We start from the raw sequence: 16,187 nt of genomic DNA, 5'->3' as shown, positions 1-16,187 counted from the left end.
CTGATTAATGACATGTTACACTCTAACACTTGTAATTTTGAGGGGACTGCATATAAACTGGGGGGGGGGGTTTGACTTGACATTTTTGGATGCTGTCAAGGGTAGTATAAGACTTCAGATCTCTGGTGCTAATAGCATATATTTGATTGAGACTAAGAAGGCATTTAGATCAGTGTGTGTATTAAGACATTTTGATTTTTGACAAAAATTAGTACAGACACAGCTTTATGGATTTATGTTTTGGCAGACACGTATGTTTTCCATAAAGCTAAGTGTATGAACCCCAAGACAGTGTAATACTTAAGTTTCTACTAGTAAAGAGCACTTACCGATGGCAGAAAACAGACACATGATTAGAAGTATGAGGACACACCAAAGGACATCGGCATTCATCTGTCTTTCAAGCTTACTGCGCTTGTAACGTGGTCCATTATTATTTAACAAAGCTTTGGTCTCATGCCCTGCAGAGAGAATTGCATCAAATGTGTCCTCTGGAACTCTGCTATTATTTTAAGAAAACTATAAAAAGGTGGTATGCCCCATAAGACAGAAAACCAGCTCTTACCTGCATAGATTACTATTCCTGCAACTTCTTCTGTATTTCTAATGGTACATCCACGTAACAAAAGATTCTCTTTGAACAGTCCATCCTTTTTTCCACTTTTATGAATACTACAGAAAATTTAAAACCAGAACAAAACACAGCATGTCAAAACATTAAGCTTGTCAAATCATACTTGTAATATAACAAGCCCAGGAAGCATCTTCAAAGTTTAAGAATTCTTTTCAATTTGAGGGCAAAATATTTTCTTAGATCTTCCTGCGGGAAGGTTCTCTGTCAGACTTTGAAAACTGAAATTACTTACCCAAGGATCCCTGACATGCAGCAGCTCAGCTGGAGCAGTACCAGTTGCTGTTGGATATACAAATGTCCTGGACAAATGTTCACTAGAGATACGTGGGCCAAATTGACAGCATGTGTGCAGACTAGATAATACTTGGAAAATGCACTGGATTTCCTGTGCATGTGTACACTGACTGAGCAATCACAGTTAATCCAGTCCACCTAAAAGCAGCTGTGTAGTTGATATGATTAACCCACTATTCCACATGTGCTTACTAAAGAAATCCTAGAAAGAGATATGGTGAAGTTGGGAAAAGACTGTGCTTCAGAAGCAGTGATACTAAGGAAGATGTGCCAGGGATAAGACACATCAGTTCAGTGAAAAGGAAAAATATTGCATGTATTCATCAGTGAGAACAAGAGAAACTGTTTTTAGAACTTTCACACCAACTATCTAAGAATGGCCTGCACCCTGAAAATTCTTGTTGACTAACACCAAAATACATGAGAAAAATGGAATGAAGTCACATTTCTACTACAACTTATTATCTGCTGTGTATGGCCTGACTGAAATTTCAGCTGACAGAGAAATACAGAAAATAGCCTTATGAGAATTAACAGGGAAATGCTAAACAATAGTAACAATTAAAAAATGGTATTAGAATTTCTATTATGTAAAAAAGACAAACCAAATAACAATTTCAAACCATTTTCAAATGAATAAAACTTCATTTTATCAACTGAAGTACCCCAACGCCTCAGAGAAGACTAAAGCAAGTCTGGATTGTTTAAATGTTCTGTCCTCACTTTCAGACCATCAAAACCATCACACTTGCAAAGACTAAAAAACGGACTGCTATAAAAAACTAGCAAAAGCTGGAAGTCTGAGAGAAATCCTGAGAAACTACATATGCTGCACTAAAATTAACATTGTGCTGCTGCAACACCAAATTTTATGTCTACCTGGATTTGAGCACTTAAAATGCTATGTCCCCTGAAATCTGCAAACTGGCTTAAAATTGTGCTTTTTATAGGTGGATTCCTTTTATTTGCTTACTATTTTCTAAGCCTTCACGTCTGGGTTATGTATCCATGCTTTTCCCTGTTAGACTCTTCTCTTTTTCTAAATGAGGACCAAAATTCTAATTTAAGTACATACTTCTAGGATCTCAGGCCTAGGAACTATATCAAATATCCTGAGATCTGTAAGAAGAAAAGGTTCACATTGGTGAATTCTTTGTACTTGTCCCAGTCTATTAAGACTACTTGCGGATTATTCTGTAATCCTGGTTATGCTATGTAACCTCAATAGTCAATGCTTTTAGTGAGCAGAATATACCTGTGTATATATACACACACACAGAGAGCATTTTTTAGTTCAGCACAACATATTATACCCACCCTCTGCTCAAAATATATATATATAGCATTGGTGTTTCAACTAGTATGCTTAGCTTTTCTCTGCAGGGACGGAGAAAAAGCACTGGGTTTGACTGCTGAGGTAGCAGCAGCAGTGATAACATCTGACTAGAGACCAGAAACGGAGAAAGATAGAAGTAGATACCATCAAATTTGCAATTCTGACACGAAAATTAAAGGTGGTTTTTTAGTCAGGAGAGAACTTCTCCTTCTCAGCCCATCGTCCCTGCCAGCCTCAGATAGAAGAACAGAGCTTTTACTTCTGTTCTTTTGAGCAAACCTCCTTAACCCACTGCCTCACCTTTTGCCAAAGCAGCATCAGTTGGGAGGCTGCCCAACATCCCTCTTGCAGAATGCCAATAGGTGTTAATTTGTCTGTGCTTAAACTGTGGGAAATAATTTATGTTGAAATTACATTGCTACTAGGATTCTGTCATTGTTATGATTCCTGTTAATAAATGGGACATTTTAGAGATGAACCTACCTAAGCAGTACTTGCTCTGGCTTATAATTTTACAAACTTTGTTAATTTTTTACACTTCACAGTAACAGTGGACTGTGCCAGGTACATTGCACATGGCAAACTTCACATACAATTACTTGTGTATTTGTTCTATGCAATTATATCTTTGTTCTTACTACCCTAGCTTACAAAACAACTCCAAAGCAATTGTGCAACATCTGAAGCTAACCTGTAGGTGTTAAAACCCCAGTTTACTGCTCTCACCCACAGGCTGAGCCTTCTTACCACATCTCATCCTTACATGCATTATCCAAATGAAGTCAGACAACTCAACTGTTGCTCACCACACCTTTAGAAAACATGGATTAAATCGAAATCTGGGAGAAAGAAGCCGACAGAGGCTGGAGGAAACTCACTGTTTCCCTCTTGTCTACAGTCACTCCCAGTGACTCCGTAACAGAACATACACATAAGACCGCTGGGCACTGATGATAAAAGGAAGAAAAAATTACAGACAGAAAGGTCTGGATTAAAAAATAGTGAAAACTAGAGTTAGATAAAACTGCTCACTTTGATAACAAACCTGCCAATTGTAAACTTTGTGTCTGGGTTGAGAGACGGCCTAGTTCCCATTTCTAGCCCAGCAGAGTTATAAACCTTAAGCTTGTTACAAAGGCTTAAGAGTCTGTTTTTCCCCTTTCTGGATTCAGGCCAGTGTAAGTTACAGACAAAGAAGGAAAATTTTATCTGCCATGCTTTAAAACAGTGTCCGGCTGAAGCTGTTCAGACGCCTGGAATGCAAAGGCTAAGCTATGAGGAAACACACTGGCAAGTGCAGGTATAATGCTCTTTTTCTCTGCACTTTCTACATGGATTACATGCAAAAATGTGGTATCTTAGCATCTAAAATACAAATGCACCACGAATTAGGAGCAGTGGGCAGATCAGGTGCAGTTAACTACTACTACGCTACAGCACTCTGAAAGTGTTTGTACAGAAGTAAGCCTCTGGTTAATTACAGCAACGCCAAACTTACCCCGATGGTAGCTCACTTCAGCTATCATGTTTTGTTATGTGTTTACCAGCATTAATATCAAGGTAAACAATCAAAACTTTATTCAAAAGAGAGTATTTTCTTTCACTTTTTCATTTATCAAGTGTCTTACAAAGGAAATGGTAGAGCTGGCATTACTTTCCAAGGCTTGACACTCCCAAAGAAAATATTCAACAATCTTAAACATGGTCTCAGTGAACATTATCAGTCAGAAACTTCCTGACTCTCAATTGATGAAAATTAGTCCAGGTTGTTTTGGGGTTTTTTTCCAGTAGTGGAGGTGTTACTATAGCACACTGAAGAGACATCACTATAGATTTGTAATTGTTTTTTCTTTAAAAAATTGTAACATGATTTTATATTGATTTGGGTTTGTTTCCTTAGGATGACCTTTGAAATAGAAATACAAACATGTATTATTCTCCTTCTTCTTCTTCTTCCAATTCCAAGCTATACTTACTTTGGTATGATCAGATAAAATTTTATGTTCTCGTCTAAGAATAAAATTATTATTTTCAAAAAGCTGGAAAGTCAGAATCCCAATTACTACTTCTCTTTTCTCCTTGCCCACATACACACAAGAAGGTACAAACAAAATTTTAAAGCAAATATTGCTATTTTGGAACCTGGAATTGATTTTTGAATGTTTGCCATGCATACCGTACATAATCTGGCTAGACACATACAGGCAGTGGGCATGTTAGGTTTTGTTCTATTATTCCTACACAGAATACTTTTTATAGGGAAAATAAAAGTGAGGGAATGTTCTTCGGTTATCTGGAGGTGCAGAAACTGCAAAAGAGAACTAAAGCAAGTGCCTGAATAGAACTGGTAGTCTGCCTGTGGACCTGCACAGCCCGAGTGTGTTCAATGCAGATTGTGGCAACACAGCTGAAGAATTCATATGTAGTAATGTGCACATACTACACTTTCTCAGATATAGGGTAGGGCTAGGCCCATCTCAATTCATTTTGCAGTATTTTTTAAAAATTATTATCATGTCTCCTTTTACCCTGGCCTGCATGTGCTACATTGGCTACCTACAGTGATTTTGTTTCAGGAAAACTGTGGGGAACAGAATTTTTTAAATGTTTACAGCATACACACACAAATATTTCTATTCCCTGAAAGATTTGACAGCACAGACATTAAAAGCAAAGACCACTTTGTATTTCAAACAGGAAAAAAAAAATCTTAAATCAAAACTTGAAACCTACTAAGTGGTCAAAATGTGTAAGAAACTTTGGCAGTAATGTTTTAGCACAGCTTTTACATATGGATCTCTTGGAAAGTCTATTATTTCATGGCATTCCTATTTAAATATTTTGGTAAAATTTCTTTTCAGTTGAGATATTATGGGCTGGTAGCTATCCGAACCATTCTTTCAAGCAGCAACTACTGGTAAGATTTCAAACAAGAATTAAGATCTGAGTTTGACATGGCAGTGACGTGTTTCAATGCAGATGTGTTAATTGCTATTCATCTTGTTAATGTATGATTTGAAATAGACTCCTGATTCCATTATACTAATGAAGGAACTCTAAAAAGAGGGGGGGAAAAAGCCTTCTTCTGTGATAAATCAGGGGACTGAGAATTTATTTGTTGAGGGGCTGGTCCCCACTCTTTACTTCTAATGGCCCATGGTCCTTTAGCTGTAAATCTCTTGGGACACAGCTGATGAGAGCTGGAAATCACCTGATGCTTTCTGCCAGATTCAAAATTTGTGTCAAAATATATTCACATCATTCATGAAACTATAAAATATAAAGAAGATGAAATAGAATCAGTACTAAACAATAATCATCAAAAGGTTATTACCATGTTTTCTGCTATGTAATTTAAAATGGTTCTGTAACTTACATGCCACAGGCCTTTTCCACATGGAGTAAATAAGTAAATATATAATGGAAGACAAATTTATGAATATTTTCTACAGTATTCTGCTCAGTATTTTGGGGACTAAGATTCACACATAAAGTGTGCTAGAAAAGCTGCCAAACTTTCCATTTCCATATCTGGAAATGGCATGTCTGCAGTAGAGCAGGCTCTCTATTAATGGAGACAGTTACACACCCTCATGCAGTAATGTCTAATACTAAACTTTCTTCTTTGCATGAACTGTAGGGCTTTGTGCTGCTAAATAAAGGAACACATTTTCCCACACTACAACTTGATGTAGTTTCAAAGAAACTGTCCTGATTTACACCAGTTGACAGTACGTCCTACACAATCTGTGACATCTGAGAGTAGTAACTGTGGTGGTAAATGGCATCACTATAAAAAACTCCCTGAGTTCCAGCAATTTACCTTGTGACATTTACACAATTTAATACTGCTTATCACTCCTAATCAACATGGGTGATAAATCATTGTATTTGAAACAGAATTAGCGCCAGCTTAACTCTCTCCATTAAAATTTAGGCAAAAATTATGTATCCTGGGCTCTCACTCTCCACGTGGTAACAGACTGTAGAAAAATAAATCATGCAAGAGTGCATCTCCTAAGCCACCACAATCAACGTACCTGTACACTACAGTCCAGGCTACATTAGAAGCAAAGTGCTTTGCACATCCTCAAACATTTGTTTCTGAGCAGGACTGATTGGCCAGAGATGAGCACCCTGTTAATGTAGTTCTGTTTGTTTAGAATTAAGTCAAGTGGCCATAGGTGATGTGGTAATGCATGAGCATACCCATCGTGTGAGCCAATAACTTCATTTTATCTGAATGAGAAGAAAGAAACAGTGCCATAGCTGGAGAAATAACAGTTTTGACTTCTGATTTTCCTCAATGACACATACATTGAAAGAAATATCCAACAGACCCATCTTCATAAAAGTGTACAACAGATTGTGTTTGTTTGTTGCCTCTCTTGGACTTGTTTTCTATTTCTTCCCATTTCCAGATGGGTTTTTTTGATCCATGGAGGAAAAGGAGAAAAGTGTCTGTAACTTCAGTGCTTCTGAATACATTCATTTCTGTAGTGTAAGCTGATTGAAGGTAGCAAATAAATCCATCCAAAGGAATGGAAATATGAGGTTCCCATCTCACCTTGAAGTGAGGATCCTCTAAAACAGCCTTAAATATGCAGCCCTATTTAGACGTGAGGATGATGGAACTTACAGAAGACAGCCCAAACAAACAAGCATTTTATTCCATATTAGAGAACAGGAGTGTGTAATGAAGGATATTACATGAAATACTCACATGTAACCTCGAAACCTACTTAAGTCGTTGTTTGGCTTCTCACATTCAATTACACTGGTGAACTTCAAGGGGTCAAATTCTGAGTCCTGAAATAATAAGAGTGTTTATATTTAGAGCAAAGACTTGAAAATTGTATCCAAAATAACTTTATTTTCTAGTTTTTGTAATATAATAAAGTCCAGGTTTCTTCCAAAGGCAATCAAAGCAAAGATGCAGACCACTGGCACTGAAAATCAAAGGGACCTGGGAAACAAAACTCCAAAGATGCCTCCCAAAATCTCCCTTACAAAGATGACCTCTGTTCTGCAAGTGGAAGATGTCAAATGAATTTGGTCTGGAGTGGAAAAATGAAATTTACCTAGCAAATCTCAAAATATTAAATATGATCATTATACTTTATGTTCAGTGAAGCCACTGAAAATCTAGGACAATATAAGTTAATATACTGCCAATTATGAAAAAGCTAATATGAGCTTTTGAAACATTAGTAAGACTTCTTAATTGCTTTATGCCAACAGAGATAAATTAATCTACTACAGTAAATTACACACATATAGCAGAATAACTTTTTCTTAATTATCTCTTAAAAACCTTGATTGTCTAGCTCATTACTCTGAAGCTGGTATTGTTGCTGACTATTTAAGTTTACCTGTAGTTAGCACCTTGTTGTGTTTGAGGAAAAACATCATATCACAGCAGAATTACTTTATTTGGTTAAATAAAAATCAAGGTTCTCCTTTCTTTGCCAGATCAAACTACACATTAAAAGCACAGATATCTGATCCTAGTGCTGCAGAGAAGGCTGTTTATCTCCATCAATGAGGACTACTTTTATAAGGCTGCTTTGCATACCATTTGAATAAAAGAACTAATTGTGAATTATCATTTTATTAAGCTTTCAACAGTGATAGCACTGTTACAATGGTTTTGCTGAGCTGCTGGAGACCCCAACCACCACTTTTTAGAGTAAACTTGTGAGAATAGTTGACTGAGAATCAGTAACCAAAGGACAGACACAATCTTACTGCCAGTTTCTCTGAAACACACAGGTGTCTCTGGGATTTTTTGATGTTGACTCTACTCAGGTGAAAAAACAGATTTTAAGTAAGAGATAAAAGAAACTAGAGGATATGTCAGCATCAAAACCAATACCCCCCCATTTTCCTACCGGTTACACCTGGAAGAAAGACAGACTTACAATATATAGGTGACAATTCAAACCACCCACGCCTGACACTTCTGAAAACCTTTTCTGTACTTTCAAGAAACAAGAGATGATAAAGAGAACTGTGAAAATGGGCTGTCACTTAGAGACAGCTACAGCCCACTGGAAAAAGAAAGATTTTTACATGCAGAATTTAGCTTGTAAACAAGGAGAAAAAAAAACCCAAATGAGTAAAAACAAAGGACAGCTCTGAGTAGAGACTGCTTTGCTGAGAATCAAGGCTCCCCAAATTACATCAAGGTTGACAGTCAAGAACTTGAGCCTTTGTAAGAAATAACACCTGCTCTGCTGCCCGAGAAGATGATCTTTTCCTTCCTTGCCCCAGTATGTTCCTTGGCAGGAGAAAAAGAATAAAAGGTATAGGAAAAATAATCTATAAACACTCACCACTGTAGCTTAAACTGCATTTATCAATTGGATGGAATGGGAAACATTTATTTTCTCTTTATTATAAGGTACTGTATATAATACATTTAATTTAGCACAAATTTTCATTCAATGGTCTTAAAAAAAGAAAAGAAATAAATCCTAACATCTTTGAGGAATGTCAGTGAGGGAATCCTAGAGACAGCTAATAATAAAACCCAGTGTAATCAAATGCAGGTTCCGTATGGCTGCTGAACTCAGCAGAGAGAGCATGGTTGGACACATTATCTTCTAGAGCAGTTAGACAACTGAATCCCCATTCTGCTAAGAAAACCTGCCAGCAAGGTTTATATTTCACAAATAAAAAGAAAAAAAGGTACTTAAAATACAGAGGCTTCTAAAGTCTTCCCAAAAAAAGAAGATCTTGTCAAGATTAGAGAGGACTAAATGTACCCGACTTCCCTATCAGTACCATGCAATACTGTCTTTCTCCCTCCTTTGTTTGTTGAATTCTTTTCATTTATGACTCAGTTTTGGAACTAAACGTCCTTTATCATTAAATCTAACTGTCTGTATATTTGTGTTCTGTTAACTTGAAATATGTGATTACGGTCTTTACCCAGATAATATCTAGGAGTGAAAATCCAATTAGAATAGTAGTTTACATAAGGAAAAAAAAACCTGATAAATTCTGATTTATGGCAAAAGCTCTTTGGTTTAGTAATAAATCAAATTGCTCCATCTCTTCCCTGTGGAATGGGAGGGCAGATATACACTGTATATTACAGCTGATGACACTGTTTTGATGTGAAAATACCTTTCGGTAAATGAAAGAACAAGTATGTCAAACACAGCCTGTGTATGACTGCTTTCAGTTGTTACAAAGAAGCACAAATTTAATGTAAGATTTCACAATGATCAAAGTTTTGCTCCTTTTAATGCTGATACTCACACTTTGGCAGCAATTGAAACATAAACTGTGATAATGTTTATTAACAGCTAAGAGAAGCTGCAGTTAGGCAAAAGTTAAAACCAAAAGTGTTGCTTTTACACGGCACAGATTTCCTCTTTCTTCTTGGTAAAAGTCCATGAAAAGAAAATTCTCCACCACTACCTTTAATTTTTCTCTTACACTGAATTTCTGCATCACTGTTAAGACAAAAGAAACAAGACCAAAACATGGTCAAACATTGAACTTCCCCAGACCTTTGTGCAGTAGTTATCTGATGTGCCTATTTTTGTGTATCTTACTTCCCACTTAGAGAACTGCTGGGCATTAAAGCTCTCCTAGTACCAAGAGGGGTGAAAAGCTCCATGCCTAGACAGACTGCAATCCGAAATGAGGCTTTCCAGTGCCTAATTTCCCTCAAATCTTGACTTCTGTGGTGTTGTCATCATGCCTCTGTGCACATCAACAAGGCTGGGTCATACACAAAAAGTAGCTGGAGGCATTTTTTTAATTTTCTGGAGGCATGTAGCACTTTTTATGTGGTACCTTGGCAGGTGTCCCAAACTTGTGCCTTGTGCACCACTGATCTGAACAACTGACTCTGGTTGCAAAACCTGGGGAGAGATTCACTGATAGCACATAATTTCTCCAGAGCATTTTACAAAACTGTTGGATGGCAAAGGCCAGAGCTAAATTCTGTTCATGTCAGTCACATTATTTCTGTTGAACAACCAGTTCTACTTTTGCTACAGCGTACATTTTACTTGCCAAGACTAATTCTAAGGATAAGCCCCTGTAAAATAAAGTAAGGCAAAACTTACTGCTTTCACTCAAGGCAGATGTCTTGCTACTAGGTAGTGCTTAACCTGGAGCACAGGCCAATGCTCTAATAATTGATGATGCTTCAGGAGAGTATTAAATTATACTCAAGATACACTGGAGGAGTAAAATCCACTTCTTGCTCAACTCTTCTGCCATATTATGTCATATCAAAATGAAAAAAAATCAGGAAAAGGAGAAAAAAAAAAAAAGAAAAGAAGGGCTTTGATTCAATAAGAAACTGTCTTTCATCAAATCCCTGACTTCACTTCTTGATTTTGCCAAGATAGCTTTAGTCCACTGCTTTCCTCAGGAAAAAAACCCCTGCTGACTTCTTAGGAGGTCAGAATACCTTCATAGGTATTTCTGGAAGTTTGAAACTTGCCAAGAGGACACACAGTGATTCTTACACTGGGTATTTTATATACTCAGGGACTCCATGGAATGTGTTTCATTTCTTCAGTACTCCTCTTGCTAGGAAAATGTTTAACATCCTATACATAAATCCTATTTCTTCCACTTTCTTAAAACCTAGGGAAATTCATTCTTAGTCTAAATGCAGTGATGGAAAAGCTTATTTTCCTTACATAAGCAGACCTAGTCAAACTGCAAAAACCTGCTAAATATTGATTCCTTCAAAGCTGAAATTCAAATTAAAGTTAAATTGAAGAAGGGTTTTGTGACTAGCCTTTTAACAATGCACTAGCTATTAAATCTGACAAAATGTTCCATTTAAAACAATATCTTAGGTCTGCAATAATTAGGCTGTGTCTTATACTCTAAAAAGGTGAAGTGTTGAGGGGAAGAAGATGTTACAATGCCTTTACAGAGTGGGAAACCAACAGGTGGACAATGAAGACAGTATAGAGATTTGTCACAAAAAAAGCAGACTGAATTTAGCTGTCTCCAAAATGACTTTGTAATTTCAGCTGTAAGATCATTCTGAATCTCTACAGTGAAATGCCAGCCTTTTCAGTTCTGCTGGCAACCTCACGAAACTGTCATAGCTCAAGAAGCAAAGCATGCCAGATGAGTCAGTTTGACAATTACACAATGTTCAAACAACATATTTCCCTTCATTAAATGCCTGTTGTATGGGTGATTTAATAGCCTGGTAGTGATATTAATAATGCATAGTTATTAAAATGTTTTCCTTTATTCATCTGCCCTACTTTACTGCTGCAGAAACCTGACTTTGATGTTCAGTCCTTCCTTCCAATAGGATAGCAATGGGTAGCCAGGATGCCCTTGGGTGACAGTGACAGTTACCCGCTTACCACACTGTATTTACTGGCTATGCTGGGGATCTTACCCAGACTTCTCCCTGCAGTGCAGGGCTGATGAGGGCTCTGGGATTTGTTTTGGCATATATGTCTGGAGGAAACAAAAAAGGAGAAATGGAGTCATGGGGATAACTCAAAGAAAATATTTAATAGACAAAAATCTGCCTCAGCCAGAAAAATAGCTTTTCCAGTTTAAAAGCTTTTAACTGCACTAAGAACTCATCCTGTTAATGCATCAGTCCATCCTGTTACTGCTTTATATAGTAGTATCCTGCCTTTACCATATAAAATTAATCTGACCTTTTATTAATGTGCAACTGGAATTACATACTGATGTTATGTATCCAAAGCATATGAACTGTTTATATACTGAAAGAGTGAAATGTTTTCATGTCTTAACTGCATTATTCTCTCTGGCAAAATTTATCTGTGCCGCTAATTCACAAGAAAAGGAAGAAACAGTTGGATCTATGCTGTTTAGGAACTAAGAAGATCCAGCTGTACATCAGAATTTAACTGTTCTCTTTTTCACACTGAAAACTACTACTACAATTAGATTTTTTTTTTGAGTATTGTTTGTTTAAAATTAACACATGTTCAGTATTCAGAAACACTGGAACAACTGAGCAAGTCAAATACATTTTAGGGAGCTGATCTTCCTCTGGCTGACTTAAGTTTTCCTCTTTGTAGAAAATAATATGAGGGAACAGTGCAACATCCAGGTTGCTTGCAAGGCTTAGGAAGATCTCAATAATTCTATAACAGCCAGCTGAAGAAACTGCTGTTAGTCTCTCACAGAACAAAAGTACCAAAAAAATATGTCAACAATGCTGAAAATACACACATGCAAGTTCTAACGTCCCTTAGGATGATGGCCACCCTCAGCAATGCACTGAAAATTATGATGGTGTGAATAAATTCAATTATGGACTATAGTAGTGCTGGAGAGTGGTAAGGGAACAGTGTATGTCTGTATGTCAAGACTGAAATACAGACCTACATCTGGACAATTAAGAAAGTGGTATCTGCCTGTTCCAAAAGCCAGTCACTGAAATAAATGAATGGGTTCATAGTCTGTAAGAACCAACCTCAGTATCAGCTCAGCGCTTCAACTAAACCATAAACCAAGCCTCTCAACAACTCCCAAAACTCTGTGTACAACCCACACTGCTCCTGCAGTGGCTTTTCACTTCATGCTCACAGACAGATGTAATTCTCCCCACTCTCCAGTGCTTTCTCCTTTCTAGAAAGCTTTCTAGCAGTCTTTCTGCTCCATTTTGTAACTGCTGGAAGAAAACGTTAGTTGATTAGTGGCAGAAACATTGCACAGTAATTTTAAAGTAGCACAACAGCTCAGGTCAGCTTCTGAATATACCTTGTCCTGCTCCTGCTCTAGTCCAGACTCCTGGACAGTCTGACTTCTTGTGGGATGAAGTTCTGACAGAAGAAATGGCAATGGGAAGGACTAAGACCCTTCATTCAGAAGAGAGAAATGCCAAACACTGCTCTTGCATCATTCTACAAATAAAACCCAAAACATCCAAGTCCTGACAGGAGAGAGTGGTTGCTAATGCAGGGGTTTTCTTGTGAATGGTAAAACCTAACAGTAGCTGCTGTGGGGATACTAAAAACCTAGATGCAGAGGAATTTTCCAGGTTTCTGCAGCATTCTGTGAAGTTCTCCTTTCTCATGCAAGCTAGCTGAAAACAGTTTGAGGTTTTTGTAAACCAAGACTTTATCTAACACCTACTAACTTGTTTTCCAGTTTTTGTTATGGTACATTGGAAGGTTGTTTTAAAATGGATGTTGTGGAGTCTTAGCCAATCATTCTGGGAGTGGTTGATCAAGGGACCAATAATGTCATGCCACTCTTGCGACCTAAGGCATATAATAAGATTTATAATTAATTAAATTGCCCATTTTCTCCTGAACTTGAAACCTGTGTCGTTCTTCTAGCCGTCCTCGGTACAACAGCAACACTGCTGTAGTGTCAGGATGCAGTTAAACACATCAAAGCTTGATGACCCTACCTCAGCCTGAAGACAGGGAATCTGGATAAAAGCAGCTTTACCTTACAAAGTATCATGTTTAAGAAAGGTCTCTAGGATGTGAGGGAAACCTGTAACATTCAGCAGTTGCCTAAGGAACTGAGAGATTCCAGCCACTGGCAACTTCAGGGGAGCACAGAGGGAAAGAACCAGTCCTAATGAAAGGACACCTTTTATTCCAAATACTACAGGCCAGCATTTATATCAGCACTGTCACAGTTTTGTCAGTCCTTGAGCACGATGCATCATGATGCTCATGAGCATCTCCAGTGTGAGAAGGTGTTACAATCAAGTAAAATCTCCCCAAGGTGGACACTGGCATGCTGTCTTCACTTGGATTCATATTTTTTATCAACATTTACCATCACATACCTGCCCTACTGCAAACATGGCATTCAGAGTGAACCTTCTCTGCTTAATCTCTGCTGTTTCTGTTCTTCCCTCTTAGCCCCGTGGAGAGGGTGGAGGTGCAGCTGCAAAGATTAACAGTCAGTCTGAGGCCAGCAGGCTGTGGTTGGTATGCACAGTACAGGGGGGAAGTTGGGATGGCTGCAGAACACTTTGGTTAGGAGCTTCCCCTCTGGTCTATTTGCATCTGCTATCTATTCTACTGAACAAGCTCCTTTGCAATTAACATGTTAAAGCTACCAGTAGCAAAATGAAGAACACCTTCTCAAGGAATTCAAGGGTGTTTTATTTTTCAGACACCAGCCGATTGCATGAATCTTATGAAAGAAACTCACAATGGCCTTTGCCAGTTCTAAAACTAGGAAAAGAGCTGAGGGGAACGAAAATGCATCGTTGTGGCAGAGACCAAGGTTTGCTTCCCTTTTTACCTCTCTGGACAGCCTTATGCTTTGGGCCAGCAAAACGGTTACAAAGTCCCTGCATAGTCTTGTCTTCAGTAGTCTGTATGCTTTGTTCAGGTAAGTGTGGACATCCAACATACATGTCTATGAATATGACCAGTTGAATTAGATCACAGCAGCACAGCAGAGTCTATTACTCTTGTGCAGGCTTTCCTCACCACCTGTCTTACCCTCTGCATAAATGTCATCCACTTGGACTTCTGCTTTGATACAGTCTTCTGCTTTGATCTCGTCTGTTAGATGGCTAAGGAATTGGCTGGATGGCCATATCCAAAGAGTTATAGTCAATGGTTTGATGTCCAGGTGGACACCAGTAATGAATGGTGACCCCCAAGGGTTTGTACTTGGGACCAGCAGTATTAATCAGTGACACAGACAGTGGGATTGAATGCACTCTCAGAAGTTTGCAGATGACACCAAACTGTGTGGTGTGTTTGACATGCGGGAGGGAAGGGATGCCATCCAGAGAGACCTCAACAGGATTGTGAGGTGGGTCTGTACAAACCTCATGAAGTTCAACAAGGCCATGTGCAAGGTCCTGCATGTGGGTTGGGGCAATTACGAATAACAATAAAGACTGGATTGACAGCAGCTGTGGGGAGTAGCACTGGGGATACCAATGGATGAAAAATTAGACATGAGCTGGAACTGTGTTCTGGCAACCCAGAAAGCCAGCTGTATCCTGGGTTGCATCAAAAAAGTGTGGTCAGCAGGGTGAAGGAGGTGATTCTTCCCCTCTACCTCGCTCTCATGAGACCCCACCTGGAGTGCTGTGTCCAGCTCTGGTATAAGTAAGACATGTAAGACGGGTTTCAGAGGAGTGCCACAAAAAGGATCCAAGGGCTGGAACACTTCTCCTATGAAGAAAGGTCAAGAGGGTTGGGGGTTGAGCCTGGAGAAGGCTCCAGGGAGATCTCATTGAGACCTTTCAATATATAAAAGCAGCTTGTAAGAAAGACCAAGAGAGACTTTTTACCAAAGCTTGCAGCGACAGGACAAGCGGCAACATTTTTAAACTGAGAGTAGATTTAGATTAGACAAAAGTATACATTTTTTACTAAAAGGATGGTTAGACACTGCAACAGGTTGCCTAGAGAAGCTGTGGATACCCCAGAAGTGTTCAGACTCAAGTTGAACAGGGCTTTGAGAACACTGATCTAATGAAAGATGTCCCTGCCTTTGGCAGGAGTGTTGTATTAAATGGTCTTTAAAGGTTCCCTTATAACCCAAATTACTCCATGATTATATGATTCTTATGCATATATTCATTATTACAAGCATTCAAAAAATGTGAGATGTTGAAGTGCAACCAATGAGAACAAGTGTCAGACCAAAGACCAACTGGAAGAACATCAATTAAGGAGATAATTTGTTTCATTTTCCTTCCATGTCATTATCAGTTATCTAACTTAAAGATCACCGAAACAACTTCCTATGAAGCACCAGGAGATAGTCCACTGCTTTTTGTTTCTTAGTAGCTGACATGACCCATCTCCACGCAGCTAATAGCAGGACAAAGTCATTTTTACCCCCTCCTATTACACTGCAGCAGTCTGTAAGCTAGATCCCCATGATCTCAGCCATACAGGCCACAGCTGTATGAGGCCATTTCGGGTATAGTTTTCAATCTGGCATTAGATC

At 38.4% G+C, this 16,187-nt stretch overlaps 1 protein-coding gene across 2 annotated transcripts in view; it reads right to left on the bottom strand.

Moving 5' to 3' along the window:
• The window catches only part of ATP10A (ATPase phospholipid transporting 10A (putative)), a 114,327-nt gene that overhangs the window by 45,765 nt on the left and 52,375 nt on the right, over positions 1-16,187 (bottom strand). Inside the window, exons 3-5 of one of the 2 annotated variants that reach the window (XM_048325031.1) lie at positions 6,988-7,073; positions 566-672; positions 330-461 (exon numbers count right to left, since the gene is read on the bottom strand). In XM_048325031.1, coding sequence (XP_048180988.1) covers positions 330-461; positions 566-672; positions 6,988-7,073 — 325 coding nt within the window. Of the gene's footprint in view, positions 1-329; positions 462-565; positions 673-866; positions 946-6,987; positions 7,074-16,187 lie in introns of those variants that run through there. The other variant, XM_048325039.1, reaches the window with a different exon arrangement.

Source organism: Corvus hawaiiensis, chromosome 2 (genome assembly GCF_020740725.1).
Source record: "Corvus hawaiiensis isolate bCorHaw1 chromosome 2, bCorHaw1.pri.cur, whole genome shotgun sequence".
NCBI classification, from domain to species: domain Eukaryota; kingdom Metazoa; phylum Chordata; class Aves; order Passeriformes; family Corvidae; genus Corvus; species Corvus hawaiiensis.
The sequence above is the reverse complement of the archived record's forward strand: the minus strand, read 5'-3'. Positions and strand labels throughout refer to the sequence as shown.